General features: G+C 42.3%; 1 protein-coding gene across 10 annotated transcripts in view; it reads left to right on the top strand.

The window, feature by feature from the left end:
• ZBTB38 (zinc finger and BTB domain containing 38) overlaps positions 1-23,938 on the top strand; it is a 94,891-nt gene that overhangs the window by 54,883 nt on the left and 16,070 nt on the right. For 5 of the 10 annotated variants that reach the window (XM_019806001.2, XM_019806002.2, XM_019806004.2 and 2 more), the window contains one exon: positions 15,527-21,809. The exons of 1 other annotated variant lie outside the window; for it this stretch is intronic. In XM_019806001.2, the coding sequence (XP_019661560.1) occupies positions 15,527-19,111 (3,585 nt within the window). In that variant the 3' untranslated portion in view covers positions 19,112-21,809. Of the gene's footprint in view, positions 1-5,342; positions 5,518-15,526; positions 21,810-23,151; positions 23,219-23,938 lie in introns of those variants that run through there. 4 more of the 10 variants (XM_019806003.2, XM_034661899.1, XM_034661900.1 and 1 more) reach the window with 2 other exon arrangements.

Here is a 23,938-nt window from a genome sequence, read left to right as displayed (position 1 = left end):
CGCATCTCAGTTTTCTCATTTGGAAAATCAGGTTGCTGTGAGCTTCATCGGATTGGTATGTACAGAGTGTATAGAACGGTACTGGGCACATGGGTGGGGCTGGCATCATGAGTTTCCTCCTGTCCAATGAGCAAGTCTTGTTGGGGACATTGATGCATTTGTGGTGGGACGTCAGTGTCACACTAAAGTAGCCCTCAGGAAGGCTGCTCTAGGGGGCCTCTGACACAAGCAGGAGACAGCAGTGACTTATTTCTTCGTAGCATAGTTAGAAGTCATGGGCCAGTGCATGCACACAATTTTTTTAATCCTATACCCACATGTTTATTACTTTGAAGTTTTAGTATTTTTTTTTTTAAAGTTATTTTAAAAGTTTGTTTCCAGTTTAGTCTGAGCATTCAGGGGACAAAGGCCAAATCCCTGGAGCTTAAACTATTTAAGAACAAAATTCATCTGAGTACATTTTAAAGATTTTATTGACTTTATTCAGTGATTTGTGAATTGGGCAGCATCCAACGTAGCAGATAAAAAGGAGCACCAAAGAGCTATGCAAGGCAAGAGATTTTATAGGCTGACAGGAGCAGAATAAGGAAGTTATACTGGGCAGAAAGGCAGATTGGTTATTGCAAGGTTACTTTCCTTATAAGGGACAGCAGGGCATCATCAGGCAGATTACTTACTTAATGCTGATCAGTTGATTCCTGATTGACTGGTTTAAGATTCCATTTCTGGGAGAGCCAAACTAAGTTCAGTTTCAGTTTGGTGACATGGGGCTTAGCGTAAGTGACTCCATTTTGGGCCTGTTGTCTTTAACAGAACAAAGCATATCAGTAAAGCTTAAAGTATTGCTCTTTTCCTTCCTTTGAGCCAAAGCTGTAATAGTAAGCCATTTTTCAGTGTTTCGAAGCTGTGTTTCAATGTTTTAACTTGTTTGAGCAGTGACAACTTTGTGAGCAGTAGATGGCCCTTGCTTGTCCTATTTAGCTCAGCTTTAGGCTAGCAGTGTTGATTTGGTTGTGTGTGTGTGTTTGTGTGTGTGTGTGTGTGTTTCCTTATACCATGTCTGAACAGCCTCTTGACTTTTTTATGTTCGGCAAAGGTATTAACTCCTTTTACCATAGGTGACAAATAGGGTGGTTTGCAGTGACCCAGTGCTGCATCTGTAAAGCTTGGTAACAGTGCCTGGTATAGTGGGCTTTAGAGGGCTTGGTGTTTGGGTGCTTTTTGTTTTTGCATTCATTTAATAAAGGTTTATTAACACCTGTTGTGTGCCAAGTACAGTGCTGGAAGCTAGGGATACTGGTGAACGGTCTTAGCCCTTACAGAATTTATAGTCTTGTGGTAAAGGCACCCATTTGTCAATACTTAATTGTATCCTGAGAATATATGACAGATGAACCTAATTGAGGGGGAAAGGATGGTTGGATGGAAGTGAGAGTAGGCTGCCTCCTGGGCTAGAAAGGCGTTCTAGGATGCAGGAGCAACATGTACAAAGGCCTGGAAGTAGGAAGATCCTAGGTATATTCAAGGAACAGAAAGAAGGCTGATGCAGGTTAGAGTGGCAGGAAATGGGGTTATGTCGCAGAGGACTTTATAAGCCTTGGTGGAGATAGGGGAATTTGGATGTAGGGTTTTAATGAGCCTCGCTGGCCATGTCGCAGTCTGGGTTTGTGGGGAGACTCTTCCATCTGTCATGGAGAAAGCTCACACCCAAAGTTGGCCCTCCCCTGGAGATTGTCTTTCTGTAGTGCTCCCCTGAGGCTTCATACTCACTGCTCTCTTGCCCTACCCTGATGGACAGGGCTCCAGCATGAGCTTCCTGGCCCCTGAAGACTGTATCATCCCTAGCCCAACGCTGAGAGGGTAAATCTAAATACTCGTGGGGGAGGGGAGGCAAATGAAAACTCATTTTCCTGATACATACACTTAAGATTAACAAATCCTCGCTGTGCAAATCTTTGATCTTTGTCTTCTGAGTGCTTGGACTGAATTAAGTTGGTAATAGACTTTTAAAATTAACTTTTTTTCATACTAAAGTTTTAAGATGGCAACATGAGGGTGTAAAGGCCTTGGTGTTGGGTGTTTAGCCAGTTCTGGGCCGGGAGGCAGACACTATGGCTGACTCTGGTATGTGTTCCGGTGGCACCTAGAGAGTGCCTCCTGCACCACCACTGTCTACCCTGCCGGCCTTGAAGAGTCCAGCCCTGAGGCCAGGCTCTAGCAATGCTCAGGTTGCCCTGGGGACCCAGCTGCCCAGGGCAAGGTGTCTGCTTGCCTTAACTCCCATCCTCAGCTGCCCTTCCTGGGGACCCCCCTGACACATTCTGCTTCATGCCAGGCAGCATCTCTGGGTTCCTTCTTGGCATATGCCTCAGGCTGGCTGCCCCCAGTGGCTCCAGCTCTTGAATCTCAGCCTGGCTCTGCTCCTGCTCCGGGCTTCTGCAGCAGTGATCCATTACAGTAAGCCTGCTGTTTGCACTCCGTGCAGGGCAGTTTTGTGTGGATAGATCAGGTCACCTGCTCTTTCTGCACTCCTGCTGTGTGTGCACATGCCCATGAGGCAGTGGAGTGTGGGGGACTGAGCCCTGCGCTGCCATCAGCAATTACAGGTCTCGTGTAAGCAAGGCACTTGTCTGGGCGCAGTTTCCACTCAGTACTGCAGATCCAGTGATGTCAGCTTCCATTTACCCAGCACAGACTCTTCATTCCCTTAACACTGTGAGTATACAGTAATATGCCCATTTTACTTGCCTGCTGCACAGGATGGTGAAGGGGATTAGAAGAGTTAATATGTTAAGTGCTTCACAACCTGAAATGCATCAGATAAAAGCAATTTTATTCTAAATTGCTGGGGGAAATTCAAACATGCAGATTGTATTGACAATATGTATGGTGCCTACCCATATCTAATATTGATTTAGAAACATGTATCTGTTTACAGGGTGGATTGTGTATTTAGTAAATGAGTATTTATTGAGGGCCTACTCTGTGTTAGGCACTGTTCTAGGTGCTTTAGATACATCAGGGAAGAATACCAAAGATGACTGCCCTTGTGACACTTCAGTTCTAGCAGGCAGATGGACAGTAAGTAATAAAGGAGTAAATTGTGTAGTGTAGTGGAATGTTGTGGGTACTGTGGAAAAGAAAAAAGCAGAGCAGGATGCGGGACACGGGAACACAGGGAAGGGGACAGGTTGCTCTTTTAATCAGGATGAGCCTCATTTATGTTTTTGTGCATAGCCACTTCACTAGTCATTCAGCAAATATTTCCCAAGTGCCTACTATGTGCTGCGTCCTATAGATGTAGCAGTGAATAGGGTGGACAAGGTCCTTCCCCTCCTGGAGCTTATCTTCTGGTGGGCAGGGCGGACAGTGAACAAGCAGGCAGACACATGATAACTGCAGGTTGTGATAGGTAGTACGAAGGAAAACCAGGCGTTGTGAGGGCGAGTGAAAGCAGGGTCAAAGACTGATGGGGTGGCTCCAAGATGACATTTGAGCCAGGCCTGAAGCATGAGGGTGAACCGGCCGAGGGCAGTACTGGGATCAATGTGCTTAAAGGCCCCAGAGCCGTAAGAGACTTGGCAGGTGGAGTAAGCAAAGAGAGGCGTATGTGGTGAGCACAGAGAATGGGATGGAAAGGAGCGAAAGAGTGAACAGGACCCGTGGACCACACCAGGCCTCACAGGCCACCGTGAAGGGTCTGGATTTTGTGCTGACTTCAGGGGAAAGCCACTGAAAGATTTTAAGCGGAGCTTGGCTTGATCTCTTTTGTGTTTTTAAAAGATCGTCCTATGTACCGCATGAAGCATGGACTACATAAGCAGTTCTCTCCAGAGCCACCTGCTGAGCAGGATAGGGTCAGTCCTCCTGCTGATTCCAGCCCGTCCTCCCAGAACCCCACTTGTGCCAACCACTGTGCTTCGCACGGTGTGTGTTGTGGTACTCACTCCTCCCTGCCCAGTTTCTGGCTCATCCAGAAAGACCCAGTGTAAACTGTGATTCCTTGTGATGCGGTAGTCCCCAGAAAGCTGGGGTGCAGAGGGAGCTGGAGAGGGAGGGGAGGTGGGTTTAGATAGTTTAATGCCAAAACGGCAGTTGGTGTTTGGTCCATTTCAGGATGACTCCTCCTTATGACTAGCTGGAGGGTCACTTTTGTTCAGTAGCCAAAATATCTGTCAGTTTTTCCCTCTGCCCTTCCCAAGAGGAAGCAGTCCATCCACTGAGAGGAAGAGGGTTATTAAATCAGTCGGCCCTTTAGGTTCACAAGAAAATGGTATTTGGTTTTTGAAAGCAACTCTTGATAATAAGCTCACCCCAACCTGAGAAGCTTCAGAGGACAGGAACGCTGTCCCTGGTCATTTTGGTCACTCGGTCCCCCCAGCATTCCGATTAAAAATGCCTTCCACGTCAGGGACTCTAAATGTCAGTGGAGCTTGGCTGAGATGAGAAACGAACACAGACTGGAGGGCTTCAGAGATAAACACTCGAAGCCTGTTGGCCAGGTTTCTTAAGCAAGCAGGTATGTGGGCAAGCTCGATCCTGAGATGATCCCAAGGTACATGGGCTACCCTGAAATACCGTTGTGTTTGAAAAAGAAAAAGAGAAGCCAAGGACCTTTTCCCCCCTTCATCTTTCCAAACAAGCAGCCTGAAATATTTAACTGAGCCCATTGCATCATTCATGAATCTGATAATACTTGTTCTTACAATCAATATGCACGCAACTACAAGTCTAGAGACCAAATGTTTACCTTTTCAAAGTGCTATATTCAGGTAAGGCTGTTCAAGCCAACCTTCCTCTGTCAAATACACCCTAGCAGCTTTCTGATGTCAGCCTTTTGAACAGCTTGAATTCCAGTTGAAAAAGCAAACTTGCCTTGCCGTACAATGCCTTCGTGAATCTGAGAGTTTAAGTGCATTAGAGTCTTTTAAATGCAGCTCTGCTCTACCCCTTTCAGACTGCATTTAGAAGAGAAATCAAGAGGATTTCCCTTTTCGTAGACACAGCCATGCTCTCTAAAGGGCTTCTGTTTTGTAATGTTTTTGAGATCCGACGCGTGTGTTTTTAACACCTTGTCACGTGAGGAGGTCTGACGTAGTCACCCAACGTGACTACGAGAAAGTGTGCTGCAAAGATGTGTGCGGGATGGGGGAGCGGGATCACTGAAGCAGTGTCCTTTGTCGGCACACGTTCTGCAGGGACTCACAGCTTCCACCTCGATATGGGCCCCGCACTGCCCCAAAATGGACTGTGCGTTTGACTTTTGCAGGATTCCAGGTCAGTATCCTAATATAGTGTGTTCTTTTTTTAGTTGGGTTTTATTTCTGAGTTTCTTTTTATAGAAGAAGACGTGCAGCAGAGAGAAGCGAAAGTTGCTCTGTTGATTCAGTTTTGTTGTTATGTACATTGGGAATTGAGTCGCCAGCGTGCTGCAAGAGGGCGTTTGGCCTTTGCCTCAGATCAGAAGATTTAGAAAAATGGGCCTCAGACTGGCCCAGGAGACTGGCCTTACTCAAGGTAGCGTTACTTCACTCTCTGTCGGGTCTTAAAGATTTACTAATAGAAGTACACCCAGTTTAATTAGCAAGCCTTATAAAGTTCTACATGGTAGATACATTGTCGATTAATAACTTAAAGAGGTTTTCCAAGATTTGGGGGGTTTTTTTTGGCACCGTGAGAGTAAAGTTTATATGGAAACTCGTTTTAAGCTTTTTGACTTCTGTGTATTTCAGTAAAGTTGCCTTGACTGATTGGGGAGGGAAGATTTAATTAAGCTGGAAATACAGGGAGTTAGTTGCTCAGATTATTGCTAAGAATTGTTTCCCTTTTTTCAAGTTCAGTCGCAGAACGAGTGGACCAGTGGCTAAAAGAGGTCTGCAGGATCTAATGGGGAGGTAGCTAATTTGATAGATTAATGGTTAGAATCGTATGGGCACACAGAAGACTGTGACCAAGCTAACCTGTGAGATTTGGAAGGCAGGAATGCATGCAGTGCTAGATTGTTCAAACAGAAGAGAGCGGAGGTCCTGCAAATCAAGGAACAGTTTTCACCCGAGTACAGGGAGTGTGGAGGGACTGTTGGACCCCTGGCTTTTCAGCCATGCTCAGACTCTAGAGACAGTAACCACTTCAAGCTTGGCAATTAAAGATAGCTATAGAATGTGCATCTGTGAGACTGTGGGTGGGTATGTCTGTCTGTGTTTCTCCATCCCTTGGCCTCTCCTTCTCCTGGGGATTTCTGCTTTGTATTTTACCACATTTTCATCCACTGTGTCCCTAGTTCTTTTAAGCCTATATCTGATTTATTTTATTGAGTAAAATAATTTTTCAATAATTTCTTTAGCAATCATTTTGAACATTTTATCATAGGTTAGATAACATTTCTCAAACTTGTAGGTCCCAGGACCCCCTTACACTCTTATAAATCATTGAGGACCCAAAGAGCTTTTGTTTATCAGAGTTATAGATCCATCAATATTTGCCATATTCAGAATTTAAAAGGAGAACTTAAAAAACAATTCATGAAAAATGATGATAGACCCAGTTGCATGATAAAATAACATATTTTATTTTAAAAATAACTGTTTTCTAAGGCAAAAAATGTAATGAGAAGAGTGGCAAATATGTAACGTTTAGCTTGATAGAAAGACAGCTGGATTTTCATACCAGCTTCTGAATTCAGTGGCAAGTATGTTGTTGTAGTTGAAGTCTAAAGAAAACCTGGCCTCATACAAATAGGTAGTTGGAAGGGGGCGGGGACAAATGAAAGGCTCGCTTAGTTCATTTTCAAGTAAATGTTTGCCCAGATATCCACATCTGAATAACCATAGTTTGTCAGTTGTTTTCTCATGTAAAAATGGTGTTCCATGAAAGAAGTTGACTAATTCATCTCACAACACAGAGAGCCACCCAGGTGCTTTTCCTTAAGGCAGTCGTCGTTTTTTCAGGACGCACTGCAAGTGTTTTGTGTGTGCCTCCTGTTTTATCACACAGAACAGTAAAAAGCTGTATATTCAATAGTCAGGATTTAACAAAATTGTTAATTTTTACTTTTTCATCTGGGTATTACTGGCTTGATGTTCGCTACAGCATCAGCTCTCTTACCCATCATTGCTTTTGTACGTTCGTGCACGTGTTAGCATGGTGGGAGAAGAAAGGCAGATGACATCTTTGTGTTATTATGAAAATAGTTTTACCCTCACGAGCCTGATGAAAGGGTCTTGGGAGACTCAAGGTCCATTAAACACTTTGAGAACTGCCAGATGAGAAGGAAACTAGGGGAAAAAATGGACAGGAATTAATTTTTATTTTTCTAGTAAAAGAAGAGAGTTAATTTTGCTCTCTGCAGAGTAGAATCTGGGTTCATCTGGTTCTTATTTTTAAAGCTTTAAGTCAGGACCTTTTCTAAGCACAATGTGTGTCGAAGCTGTTTGCTGCTCAGGGTCTGAGGGGGCAGTTCCTTTTGCTCACCGTCAGCGTCACTGACAGTGTACTGTACCTTACAGGTGGCAGGAGAACAGAGTGAGTTAGATTGACCCTGCACTCAAGGAGCAAGTAGGGAAGGACATAAACATGAACAGACGCATAACACTACATGTTATAATAAAGGTAGGAGCCAAAATCTAGAAATTCCAGAGGACAGACGCTGCCCCGATGGGCTGTCACCTGAGATGAGTGAGTTTAAGGAATTGCCAAGCAGAGGAGCTAGAGGCTAGGGTAGAAGAAACTCAAGAGGAAATAATTTTTTCCTGGAACTTTATACAGATACAATTTACAAATCTTCCAAAATTAGGAAAAAGGTATCTGTGGGTAGGGAGTATGTGAGCTGTGTGTGTTAATGGGCGCATTGGTGTGGGGGAGGGGAGGCTAGGCTGGAGAAGGGGGCTTCTGTTTTGTATCTTAATATACTGTTTTAATATTTTACCAGGAGCATAGACTTATTTTTTTAAAGATTTATTTATTGGAGAGAATGAGAGAGAGAGCAAGAGCACAGGGAGGAAGGGCAGAGGGAGAGGGAGAAACCCAGACTCCGCACTGAGCACAGAGCCTGACTCGGGGCTCGATCTCACAACCCTGAGATTAGCACCTGAGCCAGAGCCAAGAGTTGGATATTTAACCGACTGCACCACTAAAGTGCTCGTATCTTATTTTTTTTAAAGCTAGTTCATTATAAAAGCTGATGAAGAAAAGTAATTTAATCGTCAAAAGTGTCTTATTTAGGCTCCCATCTTTGCATTGTATGTGTGTGTATTTATTAGGGAAGGTTGGAGTATAGCAGGAGACAGAAGCAGCACAAGATCCTAAATATATGAATTAACTAGAATTTCCCAACGGCATTTATATGAAGTATTATTATAAAGTATGCTTGTCATATATTTGTAAAATTCTTAAAAGCATTTTACATACTTTTAAGTACATTTTATATAAATATACACATATGTACTTACAACTATAATACAGAATTTTATGTTTATGTAGAGGTTTATATTTTGTTTATATATATATACACGTATGTGTACATATTTATACGTATATATATATAAATATATATATAAAGATAGAGGATGACCATTCGTCCTTATTTCCCCAGGTACTGAACCAATGTATACCTGTTTCTGTGGCATAGTTATTTGTTGCACCCCTTTTCTCTCTCAAGTGCCCTGTTTTAGATGCTGAATTATATATTCACCCTGTATTTATTTGTATATATATATTTATTTTGTAAATATTTTTATATAGCATATGCTCATATAAAGTCACATGTTTATTTGTACATGCCTGTGAATATATGCATATGTATATTTGTGTATTTAGAAGGTATATGTTAAAGGCTATTTATACCTTAAATACAAACTCAGGAAAATAGTAACATATGTCAGATGACCACTGTTACCTAATTAGAAATTATTTTAAAAGAAATGTAGGGCCACCAAAATTTTTGCGTCTGCAGCAATTTTATTAGCCTTTTTCATGCTTATCTATTCCATCTTGGTAATACTACTGAGAATAGTGGATTTTATTGCATGAAACTTGCTTCTTAGAAAACATTTTAGAAAGTTACATGTAAATTAAATCTCATCTTCCCATCTCAATATTCGTTTTTCTGAGGTCTTTCACGGGCTTTCCATTGGCAGGAACTCCTAAAGCTTTAGTATTAAGTTACTCTCTGTAAAGCAATGTAGTAGAGGAGGTCACCTTAACTTTTTTAAGTCAAGAATACTATTTTTGCTGAGGATGACTCCCCCCCCCCAAATACATGAAAGCTCATTTATAAGTCTTAATTTTAATTTTGGGGATATCTTTAAGTATGTCTGAAGATCTGTGGATCTAATGTTATTTCATGTAATGTTCTTATCAGTCGCAACAAAGGAAACCAGCTAAAGGGGCCGGGCTGGTCATGGGACAGAAGTCACTTGGTGGTAAGTGCCTGGGCCAGCAGTGTGTGAGTCTAGCTGACCCTGATGAGGGGACACAGCTACTAGGTGCGCAGGCCTTCTTGCCAGACAGGCAACAGCCATTGTTGCCACTCTTTTTATTGTTCAGGAAAGATATATTGATTTTTACGTTAAATCTTACTCTCTTCAACATCAACCCAGTTTTTCAAAAACATGGTTCCAAAGACCAGGTTGGTCAGACAAAACCTGCGGGAACCAGATTTGCCTGTGGTCCTCTGGTCTACAGACTTCAGACTCATTTCTCTGTTGCCCTTCGGACATGTAGGATATGGCTTTTAGCTCTTGCAGCTTCTGAGATGTTCAGATGCCTAGGGTTGGAAGGCAGTTCAGGTGGCAGGCGCGCTGGTAAGCTCAAAAGGTGGGTGCTAGAGTCTTAAAGACATTAAGGTGCATCTTCAGCAACTTTCACTCTTTTTCCAGTTTGCATTTGCAGATTTTAAACTCTTACATTGACTCTTGGATTATAAACTTCTTGAGGGAATGAAACTCTGTGCGTCTTTCTGAGTGAAATTCTCTTTCCTCCCTTTTTTTGCACCTACAGAGCTAAATTCTACCCTCAAGATCCCATAAATGGCGCTTCCTCCTAGAGAGCTTTGCCAAGCTACTCCCTGTGCCTTCCCTTGCCTCCACTCCCAAGCCGCTCCCTAGAACTCCCACTGTGTTCTCCTGACCTGCCTGCCTTCCTGCATGATCCCACACATGCATTGTGTGTCTTTGTTATGCAGCTTTTCATAAACACGTCTTATTTCCCTTGCTACACCACAAAACTTTGAAGGCGGAATTTTTAGTTCTTTATGGCAGTGGGGTTTTATTGTCAGCTGCCCGGGGCCTGGTTCTAGCTCGTTGATAAAAACTACTTGGGGCGCCTGGGTGGCTCAGCTGGATAAGTGTCTGACTCCTGATCTCAGCTCAGGTCTTGATCTTAGGGTCACAAGGTTAAGCCCTGTGTTGGGCTCCATGCTGGGTGTGGAGCCTGCTTGAAAAAAAAAAAACAAACCTACTTGAAAAGCCTCTGAGACAAGGCGGGAAAGTTGTGTCTTTTGAATTTGGTATCATATGAATATATTCTTTATTTACTACATAAATATAAATATAAAAATGCATATGGATTCCAGAGTCTAAACCAGAATTTCTGTGGGAGCAGGAGAGAGGGAAATCTATAAACCTGTACTATTTTAAAGCTTCCCAGGTGATTCTGATGCATAGCCAGGGTTGGGAACTGCTATCCCAAAGTGTAGAGTAGGTATTCAGGAAGTTTCTGTTCAAAGGAAGAATGAACTCTTGTCTACCTATAACATTTAGCCTGATGCCTTGTACTTAACAGTTATTCCATAAAGGTTGGTAGAGGGAATGAAAGTCTCTTTTGAGTTCAGATACCACCCCCCATCCCACTTTCTTAGCTGGGGTGGGGCCATCTACGTGCCCCCACCTCTCACTCCGTCCAGGTGGATGGACAACTTCTCAGCTGGACCATAGATGGCCTAACTAGCAGCCAGCTGGCCCCTCCCTCTGATCCTTTCAGCACACTGCAGTGTGAGCGATTGGGTTTTTATTTGCTTGTTTGTTTGTTTGTTTCAACTCAAATCTGGTTATGACTTTCAGTGGTTCCCTCTTAGCTGCAATATAAAACTTACTGTTAGGAGTACTTTAGAGCCTTTATGATGTGGTCTGACCTTTCCTTTCCTGGCCCATGTCATTCAGCAGAAAGGTACTGAGGCCTGCCCTATGCCTGGCACTGCTGAGGACACTAGGGACAGAGCAGTATGCACACCCTCTCCTACCATCACACAGACCCACTTCGCAGTCCCCTGAGTGCAGTATGCCCTTTTATCACTTTGCGTTTTGCCCACGGTGTTCCTTCTGCTTAGAATGCCTTTCCCACACCCCTGTTTTACTTACCGATGTCAAGCCTTCCAGGGCCCTGTAAATAATAAGTTAGCACTTCATCCTTTAACACTTTGTACATACCTTACTAAAGGCCTACCATTATGGATTCCGATTATTAGTTGACAGCCCTCTTTGTTCTCCTAGACTCTGAGCTCCTTGAGGACAGAGACTTGTGTCACATGCTTCAGTATCTCCAGCTCTAAGCCCTGTGTCTGACCATGTTAGGCATTAACATATGTGCTGGGTAAAACTGACACAAGAATGAAGTTTTTATGTATGTGCCAAGAAGGCAAATTGAAGTGCTTACATAGTCACTATGATTTTAGAAGGATTCCTGCCACACAATGGTTAGATAGTCCCCCTTTTGAACAGTGTCATACTTGGATGTTCCAAAGTTAGGAGGATGTGTTAATGGCATATATAACGATACTTCCTATTATATGTGTTATTCTAACTGTGAGTATGATTAAGATATTCTTAAATGTTAACAGTTGGCCTTTTACTAACCATCCTAGCTGAACAATCTAAGCAAAGAATCATGCAATCCTACAGAAGTGAGTGGGGCTTATCATCTAACACCTCAGAGTATTAGCTTGATGTGAAATACTGTATTCCCCACGTGGAGGTGGGGACTCATGGGAGTTTCAGAGTGCTATAAACTGGAGTGTTTTGGAAGAAGCAGTAGTTCTGAGGTGGAAGGACAAAATAGATGTCAGCATGGAACTAAGCCAAGATGGAAACCACCTTTTAAAATCAGAGTATGTGTTTTGCCAGATCTGAGACTACCCAGTCAGCTGGATAAAGAATTGGAATAATGTATGGGATTCAGAAAAGCCAAACAGAATGAGAATAAATGAGTCAGGAAAGAAAGTAGACTCTGCAGGGGCCCAGGGCGGAGACCCCAAGGAGGCAAAAGAAACATCAACAAAATATGCCATTGATCTGTAACCAGTGAAGGACAGAGTCCCACTGTCTGTTCAGGGAGCCCCCTCTCCTTCAGTGGTATAGAGGAAACCATTGATTCCTGTTCATTTAATTTCGTTTTTATTCATAGACTTGATCCTTCACACTTCTAGGAAAGATTCAAGGATGATTACAATTAAATGCAAGGTAAACAAGAATAGAAGAAGTAACGTTAAATAAAGAAAATGAGACAATAGTCACACCAGAAACCCAGGCTAACAATGGCTATAACGGGTGATGATGAGAGTTAGTTCTAAGCTTCCTTGTCTTGGGAATAGAAGAATTTGCTAGTAATAATGTACTTTTTCCTATGGCTAGATGAGATCAAAGAATTAATCAAATGGATCCTAAAGTATAAAGGATACTAGATAACATAATGGGCACAACTTATAATAGCTTTAGAAAAGGGCGAAAAGAAATTCATTACATGGCCATCTGGTCTCTCCACAACTGAATGGCATGAGTTAAATGTGGTACTCCAGTGCTAGGAAGACCTTGCCACTGGGAGCTAACGAGATATCTTCAAGCTCTGCTGCGTTCTGGACATCACTTGATAAGAGAGAGAGAGGCTGGATGAATAGCTAGTCAGTATGGCCTTTAGACCAGAGGGAGGTTTTTGGTTTTAACTGCAGGAGTGATCTGTTAGTATATAGTGAAATTAGTTTAGTGAGTTGCTGTTAACATTTTTTTAAATGAAAGACAACGGAACAGGACAGAATACATTGCACATAGTAAGGTTAAGTTTTAATTTTTGTGTCTTAGATATCCACATACCATGTATTTCTTATATAATATTCAATCCCTCATTAAAATATTAGTTGGTAGGCTCTGGCCATCTCAGGGTTATAGTATAAAATATAGAGAAAGAATAACAAGAATTAGGCTCTGGGAAGAACAGAGATAAGATCCTTGAACGAGAACAAGAGCCACTGTGCCTTTAAATTGTGCTAATTTAGGAACCTGTGACGAGACTCAGTATTTTTTTTTATTGAAATATAATTAACATACAGTGTTATATTAGTTTCAGGTATATAATGATTCAGCAGTTCTCTACATTGCTCAGTGCTCATCATGTTAAGTATACACTCGAGCCCCTTTATCTAGTTCACCCCTCTTCCCACCCACCTCACCTCTGGTAACCATCAGTTTGTTCTCGGTACTTCAGAGTCTGTTTTTGGTTTTTTTTTTGGTCTCTCTTTTTTTTTCCTTTGTTCACTCATTTTATTTCTTAAATTCCACATGTGAGTAAAATCATATGGTATTTGTTTTCTCCGACTTTTTTCACTTAGCATCATACCCTCTCAGTCCATTCATGTTGTTGGAATGGCAACATTCTTTTTTAGGGCTGAGTAATATTCCTGTGTGTGGGTGTCTGTGTTTGTGTGTATCACATCTACTTTATCCATTCGTCTATCAATGGACACGTGGACTGCTTCTGTATGTTAGCTATTGTAAATAACGCTGCCATAAACATAGGAGTGCATGTATCTTTCCAAATTAGTGTTTTCATTTTCTGTGGTTAAATATCCAGTAGTGGAATTACTGTTGCTGGAACAACTGGACAGCTACATGCGAAAGAATGAAGCTGGACCACTTTTTTACACCACACACAAAAATAGACTCAAAATGGAATAAAGACCTAAATGTGAGACCTGAAGCCATAAAAATCCTAGAAGAGAGCACAGGCAGTAATTTCTTTGACATCAGCCATAGAAACATTTTTCTAGATATGTCTCAGGCAAGGGAAACAAAAGCAAAAATGAGCTATTGGGACTCAACAAAACAAAAGGCTTTTGCACAGCAAAGGAAACCATCAAAAAAAGAAAAGGTAACTTACCAAATGGAAGAAGATATTTGCAAATGATATATCCAATAAGGGGTTAATATCCAAAATATATAAAAAATCTATACAACTCAACACCCAAAAACCACAAATAATCCAGTTAACAAAAAATGGGCAGAGGACCTGAATAGACATTTTTCCAAAGAAGACATACAGATGGTCGACAGACTTAGGAAAAGATACTCAGCATCAGTCATCATCAGGGAAATGCAAGTCAAAACCACAATGAGATACCACCTCACACCTGTCAGAATGGCTAAAATCAAAAAGATAAGAGATAACAAGTGTTGATGAAGGGTTGGAGAAGAGGGAGCCCTTGTGCACTGTTGGTGGGATGGAAAACAGTATGGAGATTCCTCAAGAAATTGAAAATAGAACTACTGTATGATCCAGCAATCTCACCTCTGGGTATATATTCCAAGGAACTGAAATCACGATCTTGCAGAGGTGTCTGCAAATCAAAACCGCAGGGAGATAGCACTAAACTCAGAGGCATACTTGCCTGGGTTTGTGTGTTGTTTCTTTTTTGTGTGCCTTCAATACCTCACAGAGTTGTTTTTGAAAACCCGTAATCTACTTTGGCTCTCCTGAAAGGGAAATCAGAGAGAGAATGAAGTAAGGGTCAGTAGTGCAGAGAGGCAGGGCACCCCTGGTGGTCAGACTTGGTCATGCAGACTGGGGCTTTCCGTTGAGAGACCTTGCAGAGCCACAAATTAGGAATACCTTCTCCAGTTCTTGCTTCTTCTCTGAGCAGGCAATACCTTTATATACAGTTACTGCTTACTTAGGGAAATCTTTTAAAAAAAAAAAATCATCTTCCTGCTTCATAAATGATGTTTGGATCAGATCATCAGGATTACCTGTGAAAATAGGAGGTTGTAGCAGGACCACAGCATTACTCAGCTGTAGGAGTTCAGTGCAGCCTTGAGTGACGATGAGACCCTAAACATTTGCGGGGAGAAACCCTCCTCCTCCCAAATTTGGATGTGTATATATAGCTACAGCTTTGGAGAAAGAGTTCTGGGAGGATTTCCAACTACACAACTATTAGCGATGGTATGAGAAACAGGCTGGGGTGAGATCAAGATTTAGCTTCTAATGTTGACTCCAAGTCTTGCAAGTAACAGCAGAGTGAGATAAAAAACCTGTATTTTCATACCAAAAAAAAAAAAAAAAGGGTTTCAGAAGCATTGAAAATTGTCTAGAAATAAACTACTTGTTGGGGTGCCTGGCTGGCTCAGTTGGTAAAGTATGCAACTCTTGATCTTGGGGTTGTGAGTTCGAGCTCCACATTGTGCATAGAGCTTACTTAAAAAAAAAAAAAAGAAAGGAATTACTATTGGAAGGGTCTCTGATCATCTCTCTCCTCTTGTTTCAGATGACAGTCATGTCCCTTTCCAGGGACCTCAAGGACGACTTGCACAGTGACACAGTGCTCTCCATCTTAAATGAGCAGCGCATTCGGGGCATTTTATGTGATGTCACTATTATTGTGGAAGATACCAAATTTAAAGCCCATAGCAATGTCCTAGCTGCTTCAAGCCTTTATTTCAAAAATATCTTTTGGAGCCATACGATCTGTATTTCCAGCCATGTCCTGGAACTGGATGATCTCAAAGCTGAAGTGTTTACAGAAATCCTTAATTATATCTACAGCTCCACAGTTGTCGTCAAGAGACAGGAAACAGTCACCGATCTTGCAGCTGCAGGAAAAAAGCTGGGAATATCCTTCCTGGAAGATCTTACTGATCGCAACTTCTCAAATTCCCCTGGTCCCTATGTATTCTGCATTACTGAAAAGGGAGTGGTTAAAGAAGAAAAAAATGAAAAAAGGCACGAAGAACCCGCCATCACCAACGGGCCAAGGATCACCAATGCATTTTCCATCATTGAGACAGAAAATAGTAATAACATGTTTTCTCCACTGGACTTGAGGGCAAGTTTCAAAAAGGTCTCCGACTCCATGAGAACCGCTAGCCTCTGCCTGGAGAGGACCGACGTGTGTCACGAGGCGGAGCCGGTCCGCACCCTAGCGGAGCATTCGTATGCCGTTTCTTCCGTGGCCGAGGCCTACAGAAATCAGCCTGTCCATGAACATGACAGCAGTTCCCCTGGTAAGACAGGTAAAGAAAATTGTGAAGCTCTTGCAGCAAAACCGAAAACATGCCGAAAGCCAAAGACAGTCTCCATACCCCAGGATTCTGATTCAGCTACAGACAACATACCACCCCCTCCAGTAACCAGCTTAGAGGTTAATCAAGAAAGAAGTCCACAGCCGGCTGCAGTCCAGCCTCATTCAAAATCTCCCAACAATGAAGGAGATGTCCGTTTTTCCAAGGAAGATGAAAATAAATCCTCTGACGTTCCTGGGCCACCAGCGGCGGAGGTCCCACCTCTCATTTACAACTGTAGCTGTTGTTCCAAATCGTTTGACAGTAGCGCCTTGCTCGGTGCCCACATGCAGCTTCACAAGCCAACCCAGGAGCCATTGGTGTGCAAGTACTGCAATAAGCAGTTCAGCACTCTCAACAGACTGGATCGGCATGAGCAGATTTGTATGAGGTCCAGCCACATGCCTGTTCCTGGAGGAAACCAGCGCTTTTTAGAAAACTATCCTACCATTGGACAGAATGGCAGTTCATTCACTGGTCCAGAACCTTTGTTGTCTGAAAACAGGATTGGGGAATTTTCCAGTACTGGAAGCACCTTGCCAGATACAGACCACATGGTTAAATTTGTGAATGGGCAAATGCTGTACAGTTGTGTTGTATGCAAACGTAGTTATGTGACTTTGTCCAGCCTCCGAAGGCATGCAAATGTTCACTCCTGGAGAAGAACATACCCTTGCCATTACTGCAACAAAGTATTTGCATTGGCTGAGTACAGGACAAGACATGAAATTTGGCACACAGGAGAAAGGCGCTATCAGTGCATTTTCTGCCTTGAAACTTTCATGACCTACTATATTCTCAAGAACCATCAGAAGTCTTTCCATGCCATAGATCATAGACTTTCCATCAGTAAAAAAACAGCAAATGGAGGCCTGAAGCCTAGCGTCTATCCATATAAACTTTACAGGCTACTGCCTATGAAATGCAAGAGGGCTCCTTATAAAAGCTACCGGAACTCTTCCTATGAAAACGCCCGAGAAAACAGTCAGATGAATGAGTCTGCATCCGGCCCGTATGTTATTCAGAATCCACACAGCTCTGAGCTACCGACATTGAATTTCCAGGACCGCGTAAACACTTTGACCAACAGCCCAGCCATCCCCATGGAAACATCTGTACGTCAGGAGGTACCCACTTCTGCCAACGTACAGAACGCAGAGGGGACCAAATGGGGAGAGGAAACATTGAAAGTTGACCTCGACAATAACTTTTATTCCGCCGAGGTGTCTGTTTCTTCCACAGAAAACGCCGTCAGGTCTGACCTGCCGGGAAGGGATGTCCCTGTCTCCTCTTTGAGTAACGGCAGTGAGAAGGCAGCGTCCGTGATCAGCTACAGTGGCTCAGCACCCTCGGTCATCGTGCACAGTAGCCAGTTCTCATCGGTGATAATGCACAGCAACGCTGTTGCCGCCATGACCAGCAGCAGCCACAGAGCCCCTTCGGACCCGGCTGTCAGTCAGTCCCTGAAAGATGACAGCAGACTTGAGCCCGATAAAGTGAGCAGAGTTGTCAGCAGACCCAAAAGCATTAAGGAGAAAAAGAAAACTGTGTCGTGTAACAAGGCCGAAGTCGCGGAGGAGTCAAAGTACGTTGCTGATCCCGGAGGGTCGTTGAGCAAAGCCACAAATACTAAAGAAACCAGTAAAATCGAAACCTACATTGCAAAGCCTGCTCTGCCTGGAACCTCCACAAATAGCAACGTCGCGCCCCTTTGCCAAATAACAGTGAAAATCGGAAACGAAGCCATCGTGAAAAGGCATATCCTGGGATCTAAGCTGTTCTATAAGAGAGGAAGGAGACCCAAGTACCAAATGGAGGAGGAGGCTTTGCCACGAGAGAGTGACCCAGAAACCAACAGAGACAGCCCGCTCGGGCTCTGCCAGTCCGAGTGTGTGGAGATGAACGAAATGTTCGATGACGCCAGTGACCAGGATTCCACTGACAAACCCTGGCGTCCTTACTACAACTACAAACCCAAAAAGAAATCGAGACAGCTGAGAAAAATGAGGAAGGTCAACTGGAAGAAAGAACACGAAAACAGGAGCCCAAGCAATAAGTGTAAATACCCGGCAGAACTGGACTGTGCCGTGGGGAAGGCTCCTCAGGAGAAGGCCTTCGAGGAAGAAGAAACCAAGGAGATGCCCAAGTTGCAGTGCGAACTCTGTGATGGAGACAAAGCCTCGGGGGCTGTAAATCCAGGAAGGCCCCACCGGCATCTCACTGCCAGGCCTTACGCCTGCGAGTTCTGTGCCAAGCAGTTCCAGAGCCCTTCCACCCTCAAGATGCACATGAGGTGTCACACCGGGGAGAAGCCATACCAGTGCAAGACCTGCGGGCGGTGCTTTTCGGTGCAAGGAAACTTACAGAAACACGAACGCATCCACCTGGGCGTGAAGGAGTTCATCTGTCAGTATTGCAACAAGGCGTTCACGCTCAACGAGACCCTCAAGATCCACGAGAGGATCCACACGGGCGAAAAGCGTTACCACTGTCAGTTCTGCTTTCAGAGCTTTTTGTACCTTTCCACAAAAAGGAATCATGAGCAGAGGCACATTTGGGAGCACGATGGGAAGGGCTATGCCTGCTTCCAGTGCCCCAAAATTTGCAAAACAGCTGCGGCCCTTGGAATGCACCAGAAGAAACATTTATTCAAAAGTCCAAGTCAGCGGGAGAAAGTAGAAGGTGACATGTGCCAGGAGAACTCAAACCCTCTGGAGAACCCACATGTCAATGACTCAGAAGACAATGACCAAAAGGATAACGTACAAACCATTGTTGAAAATGTCCTTTGAGTGGTGATACTTAGAAAAATCTTCAAAAATATGAGTTGGTGGGTTTGTTCTTTTGGGGTTTTTGTTTTGTTTTTTTTTTTAGTTAGCTGTTTTTCTTCTGTTGTTTTTTGTTTTTTTTTAAGTTGAGTTTTGTTCACACAACAGTCATGAAGGAGTGAAATGTAAAAAAGAAAATCTCATTTGTGAAAATTCCAGAAAAAGGATCCTAATATCTACTTTGGGTTTTAGCATTAACTTCATGCAAAGTGCACAAAAACGAAATAGCCGAATCCTCCGGTATCCCAAGTATCTTGTGGAAGTTTATGAAGTTCTTAGCTGTGGTATTTCTGCCAGTGGGAAAAAAAAAAAAAGAGTCTAATGTTAGCTTAATTTAGAACTTTCTAGTAAGTGCTGAAAGGAACTGGCTGCTGAGCTGTCTTTAGTCACTGGAGAAAACGAGGGTCAAATATCATGAAAACATCATCTTCATAAATACATTAGAAGGAAATGAGCTATGACAGTCATTTTTCCCATCCAGCTTTTGCGCTATTAAAAATTGTTTAAATTAGTGGATATATATAAAATATTTAATATTATAGCTGAAAATATGTGTGAAATTGAGTAACCTAAGTAGGACATTCATTATCTAGAACTACTTTTCTGCAACACAAACCTTGTAAAATACATATATAAATCACTATGACTTTTAACTGTCCATGTCCCCTGTAGAGAATTACAATGACGAGCAATAGATCTGCAAATAATGAGGACTGATGGAAAAATCAGTAGAAAGCATCTTGAATCTGATTTAAGAGCATATTGTATGCTTTTAGATGGAATGGCTGTTCCCTTGAAGTTATGGCTGAGCTATTACTACAACTGGTCTACTCCAGTCACAGAAAACATAGGTCATGCCTTATTTATCTGTGGGGGAGCACCCTTCCAGAACTTTTCTGTGATGACCTGTGCTGTATATTACTTTGCAGTGGCCCCACCTCAGAAAATAAAGAAGGGTCAGATTCTTGTGAAACTCCCTGCAGTCTACCATCCATCACAAGGCCAGGGATGTGGAGGTCTATTTCAGACAGACTTAATCAGTCTCAAGAGGTTAAGTAAAACCTGACACTTCCCATTTCACTGAAGGAGTGTCCAGGAAACTTAGTGCAAAGCATGCCTATGATGGTGAATTCCCAGGCACTTGAAATTGACAGCCTAATCCCTATAATCGTTAGCCTTCTTGGAGATTATGCAGCCCACAAGTGTACACTAGTATAAAACAAAAGGGCATCAGAAAGACCACTCCCTCCTTGCCTTAAATAGTGGCTTTGCTTTTTGGGGGTGGGGTGAGGAGATAGAATGTGGAGTGATAAGATTCCATCACTTACTTATATGATTCTGATACATATCCCCAAAGCCAGATGCCTTGTCTTCATGTTTGCAGACATCTAGCTCCCTTGCTAAAAACCCACTTAAGTTTTTTCGTGTTCTTTTATGCTGCCCCACCCCATCAGCATTGCCCTCAAAGTCCAGTTCCCCTGGAGGGTATTCCATCATGTGGACTAGGTTCTGGGAAGCTGGAACTCATCATTCTTACGTTTAAACTGCCACGATAGGAGGGAGAGAGAAAACATTCCTACCCTTTGATCACCAGTGTGAGCTGAATCCGGAACTTGGTTTAAGGGTGACCTACAGCCATTTACGTTCATGGGATTTGATAGATGGAAGCCCAAGGTTGTCCAAGGTTGCAAGGTCACCATTATGAAGAAGTAGTTCAAAGGACTCCAGTTCCTCTCTCCAAGTATTGTGATATCTCCATGAAGAAGACTTAATGTGGATTTGGGTGGGCAAGAAAGTGTTTAAACACCCAGAGAAGGACATGATCAGAGCTGACCTTTTTATACAGTAGTATTTTGCTATTAAGTAACCCCAGTACTGCATCTGCATTTATCTTTTGTTCATCTACTTTCACTTACATACAGTATTATGTAATAGAGGAAAATGGGAAAATGCAAGCAAATTCAACCTTATTTTATACATTGTATATATGTATACGTGCACTGTTCATTTGGGTTTTGTTAAGAGATAGTCACAAAGGGCTTATGAAAATCATTTCTGAATTGATAATTAGAATATTGAATAGGCAATTCTGTGATCTACTAATTTGTTTTCTCTCAATTAGGATTATTAATCTAAGAGAATTACTGTGTATTTCAGTCATTTTGATTTGGGGTAACTCTAAATATAAAATTATTACATGTAGTGATGTCTCCCAGCCCTTACATGTGGAAATTTTTTAAGTGGACTTGTATGCTGATAATTCTAGACCAAAGTAAATATGGCAGAATATTTATACATGAAAAAATAATTTTGCAAATATTTTCTATAATTGTATTATTCGTTTAAAATGTTGATAGCTTGTGTTAGTTTCAGGGAGGGGTGTATATTTTGATAAAAAAATACTTTGTAATTCTGTATATTCTATACAATTTATAGCAGAGCCGTTTTAAGACAGCTTTGTCACATTTTTTTGTTAATTGTGAAGACTTTATCATGAGTGATGTTTAAGTATGCATTGAATACATAACGACCAACTAGAATTAAAGTAGGTGTAAACAGTGAACATACTGTATGCTGTACAAGATATATTGTAATTTGCCGTTTTAGCATCTGTATTTTGGTTAGAAGATATTATTAAATGCAGATGTTAAGGGTTGGAAAAGTCTAATTTTATTTTTAGAAATAATGAATACAAATTTGGTTTTGCTTGATTAAAATAGCTTATTCCTATGTTAAGTCTCTTAAATGTTTTAATGTTAATTCTTTTGTGCAGCCAAGCAGCAGTTTCCTCTTTGTGAGTCACAGCATTGTTTCACATATCATTCACTGAATATATTTCTGTTTCCTTACTTGTTTACATCCCATGATACCTACTTAAATGCTTAGGACCCAAATGGAATATACATTTAAAAAAAAAAAAGAATAAGAGAGATGGCAGTCTTCTTATCATTTAGTGCTTTGGATAGGCCTGACCTTGTCGTGAGGAATCCGAGAGCCCTGGAAGTGTTTTCTGCTCCAGTCATCCCCGGGAAACAAATCACACTTAGTACCAGGTGTTTGGCACCATTCTTCCCATGGGCCGTTTCATTCAGCTCTCTCCCGGCAACCCTGGGAAGTCGACTTCACTATCCACATTTTATAGTGACTTTGAGAAGATCCCACAGCCAGACACAGCCAGGATTCCAACAGGGCTTCCTGACTTCAGAGCCCACGTTTCTGTGTCTTCTCAACACCTTAGAGTAAAATACTTCATGTAAACCGAACAGAGAGTGGGGAGAAGAGGCAGGAGGAATGCACGCAGCTCTAGGCTGGCAGCTGTTCCCGGGATGGCTCTCAGGAGGCTGCCCTGGCCTCTGCTCTCCTGGCGCACCCTTGCTGTGTGTACTCACACCTCAGCACTTCCGGCATTTGGCTTCCTCTTCGATGTTGGGATTTTGCTCTATAAAATCATTTTTAAAAAATCTGTGCACTTCTTTTCAAGAATGTGGAGTAAAATTATAATTTAATGCTACTATAAGCTATAATTTCTCACACAAAGAAAAAAAATGTGTTCCATCACCACAGACTATATTCCTCACCTTAACTCACTATCGTCAAATGCACGCAGTTAGTGACAGTAGATAATGTGAAAGGGAGTGCCGGTGGCTCACGCCACACCATCCATCACCAACACAGGGAAATTAACTCAGATTTCCAGTCCTCCTCATGGCTGGCCAGTAGCGTTAATTTTGTGTTTGAAGGGTAAACCAGATCCATACCAAAAATTTGATAATGGCTGTCTGTTGAAATTAAGGTCATTGATCTAACAAAACAACAGATTCATTATTGCAAGAATTTGTAACAATTGAGAAAGTAACTGGATTAAAGGCATCAAAACAAATCATGCAAGGCAATCCTATTTGTACATATTGTATTAATTACTTTGGGTCTTTATTCCTGTTGCTCACCTTCCTCTTTTCTCATTACCTATCAATTAATTTGGTTCCACGCCCTCTCTCCATCAGGTACTCTTTGCAGGGGCAGTTTCCTCCATATGTGAGAACTCTTCACCCTCTTCTTCATCAAATCCTGGTGAGCTGTTAATCTCCCTTCTGGAGAGAGGAAGCCCCCCTCCCCACACTCCCTCCCCAGTATGCACCCCTTTATGCTGGTTATTCAAGTAAAGTGGTCAGTGGACAGGCACATTGGCTTGGTGTGCAATTTTTAAAACGTAACTCTCCAAATTTAGACAACTAATGGAAAACTGGTTATAACAGAGGTATGATTACACTTTGAAGGATTTTTTAAATTACTATTTCATTCTTGACATCTAAGACCTCGATTCTATTTAGAATCTTTTGCTGAGGGGAGCCCGGGTGGCTCAGCTGGTTAAGCGTCTGACTTCAGCTTAGGTCATGATCTCAGGGTCCTGGGATCAAGCGCCACATCATCCCCGTCCTCACCATCGGGGCTCCCTGCTCAGCAGGCAGTCTCCTTCTTCCTCTGCCTCTGCCACGCCCCCTGCTTGTGCTCGCTCTCTCTCTCTCTCAAATTTAAAAAAAATTTTTTTTTAATGTTTCGCTGAGAAGTCAAGAGCACTTTTTTCCCCAATGATTTTAAAAGCTATGACTTGTATTTAATTATAGGGGTAAGGATGTTATTCCTGTTATAGGAAACTTTGGTATACAGAGATTTAAAAGATGTAACCATGCTAATTTATGTAGAATCTTCATTCATTGAGTCAAAACATGTTTAATTTTGAGTCTCAGGTGTTGTGGTCAGGGCTAGAGAGATATAAGAGGTAGCCTGCGC

The sequence above is a fragment of the Ailuropoda melanoleuca genome, chromosome 6, assembly GCF_002007445.2.
Source record: "Ailuropoda melanoleuca isolate Jingjing chromosome 6, ASM200744v2, whole genome shotgun sequence".
Classification (NCBI taxonomy): domain Eukaryota; kingdom Metazoa; phylum Chordata; class Mammalia; order Carnivora; family Ursidae; genus Ailuropoda; species Ailuropoda melanoleuca.
Note: the sequence above shows the minus strand (reverse complement) of the source record. Positions and strands in the feature narration are given on the sequence as shown.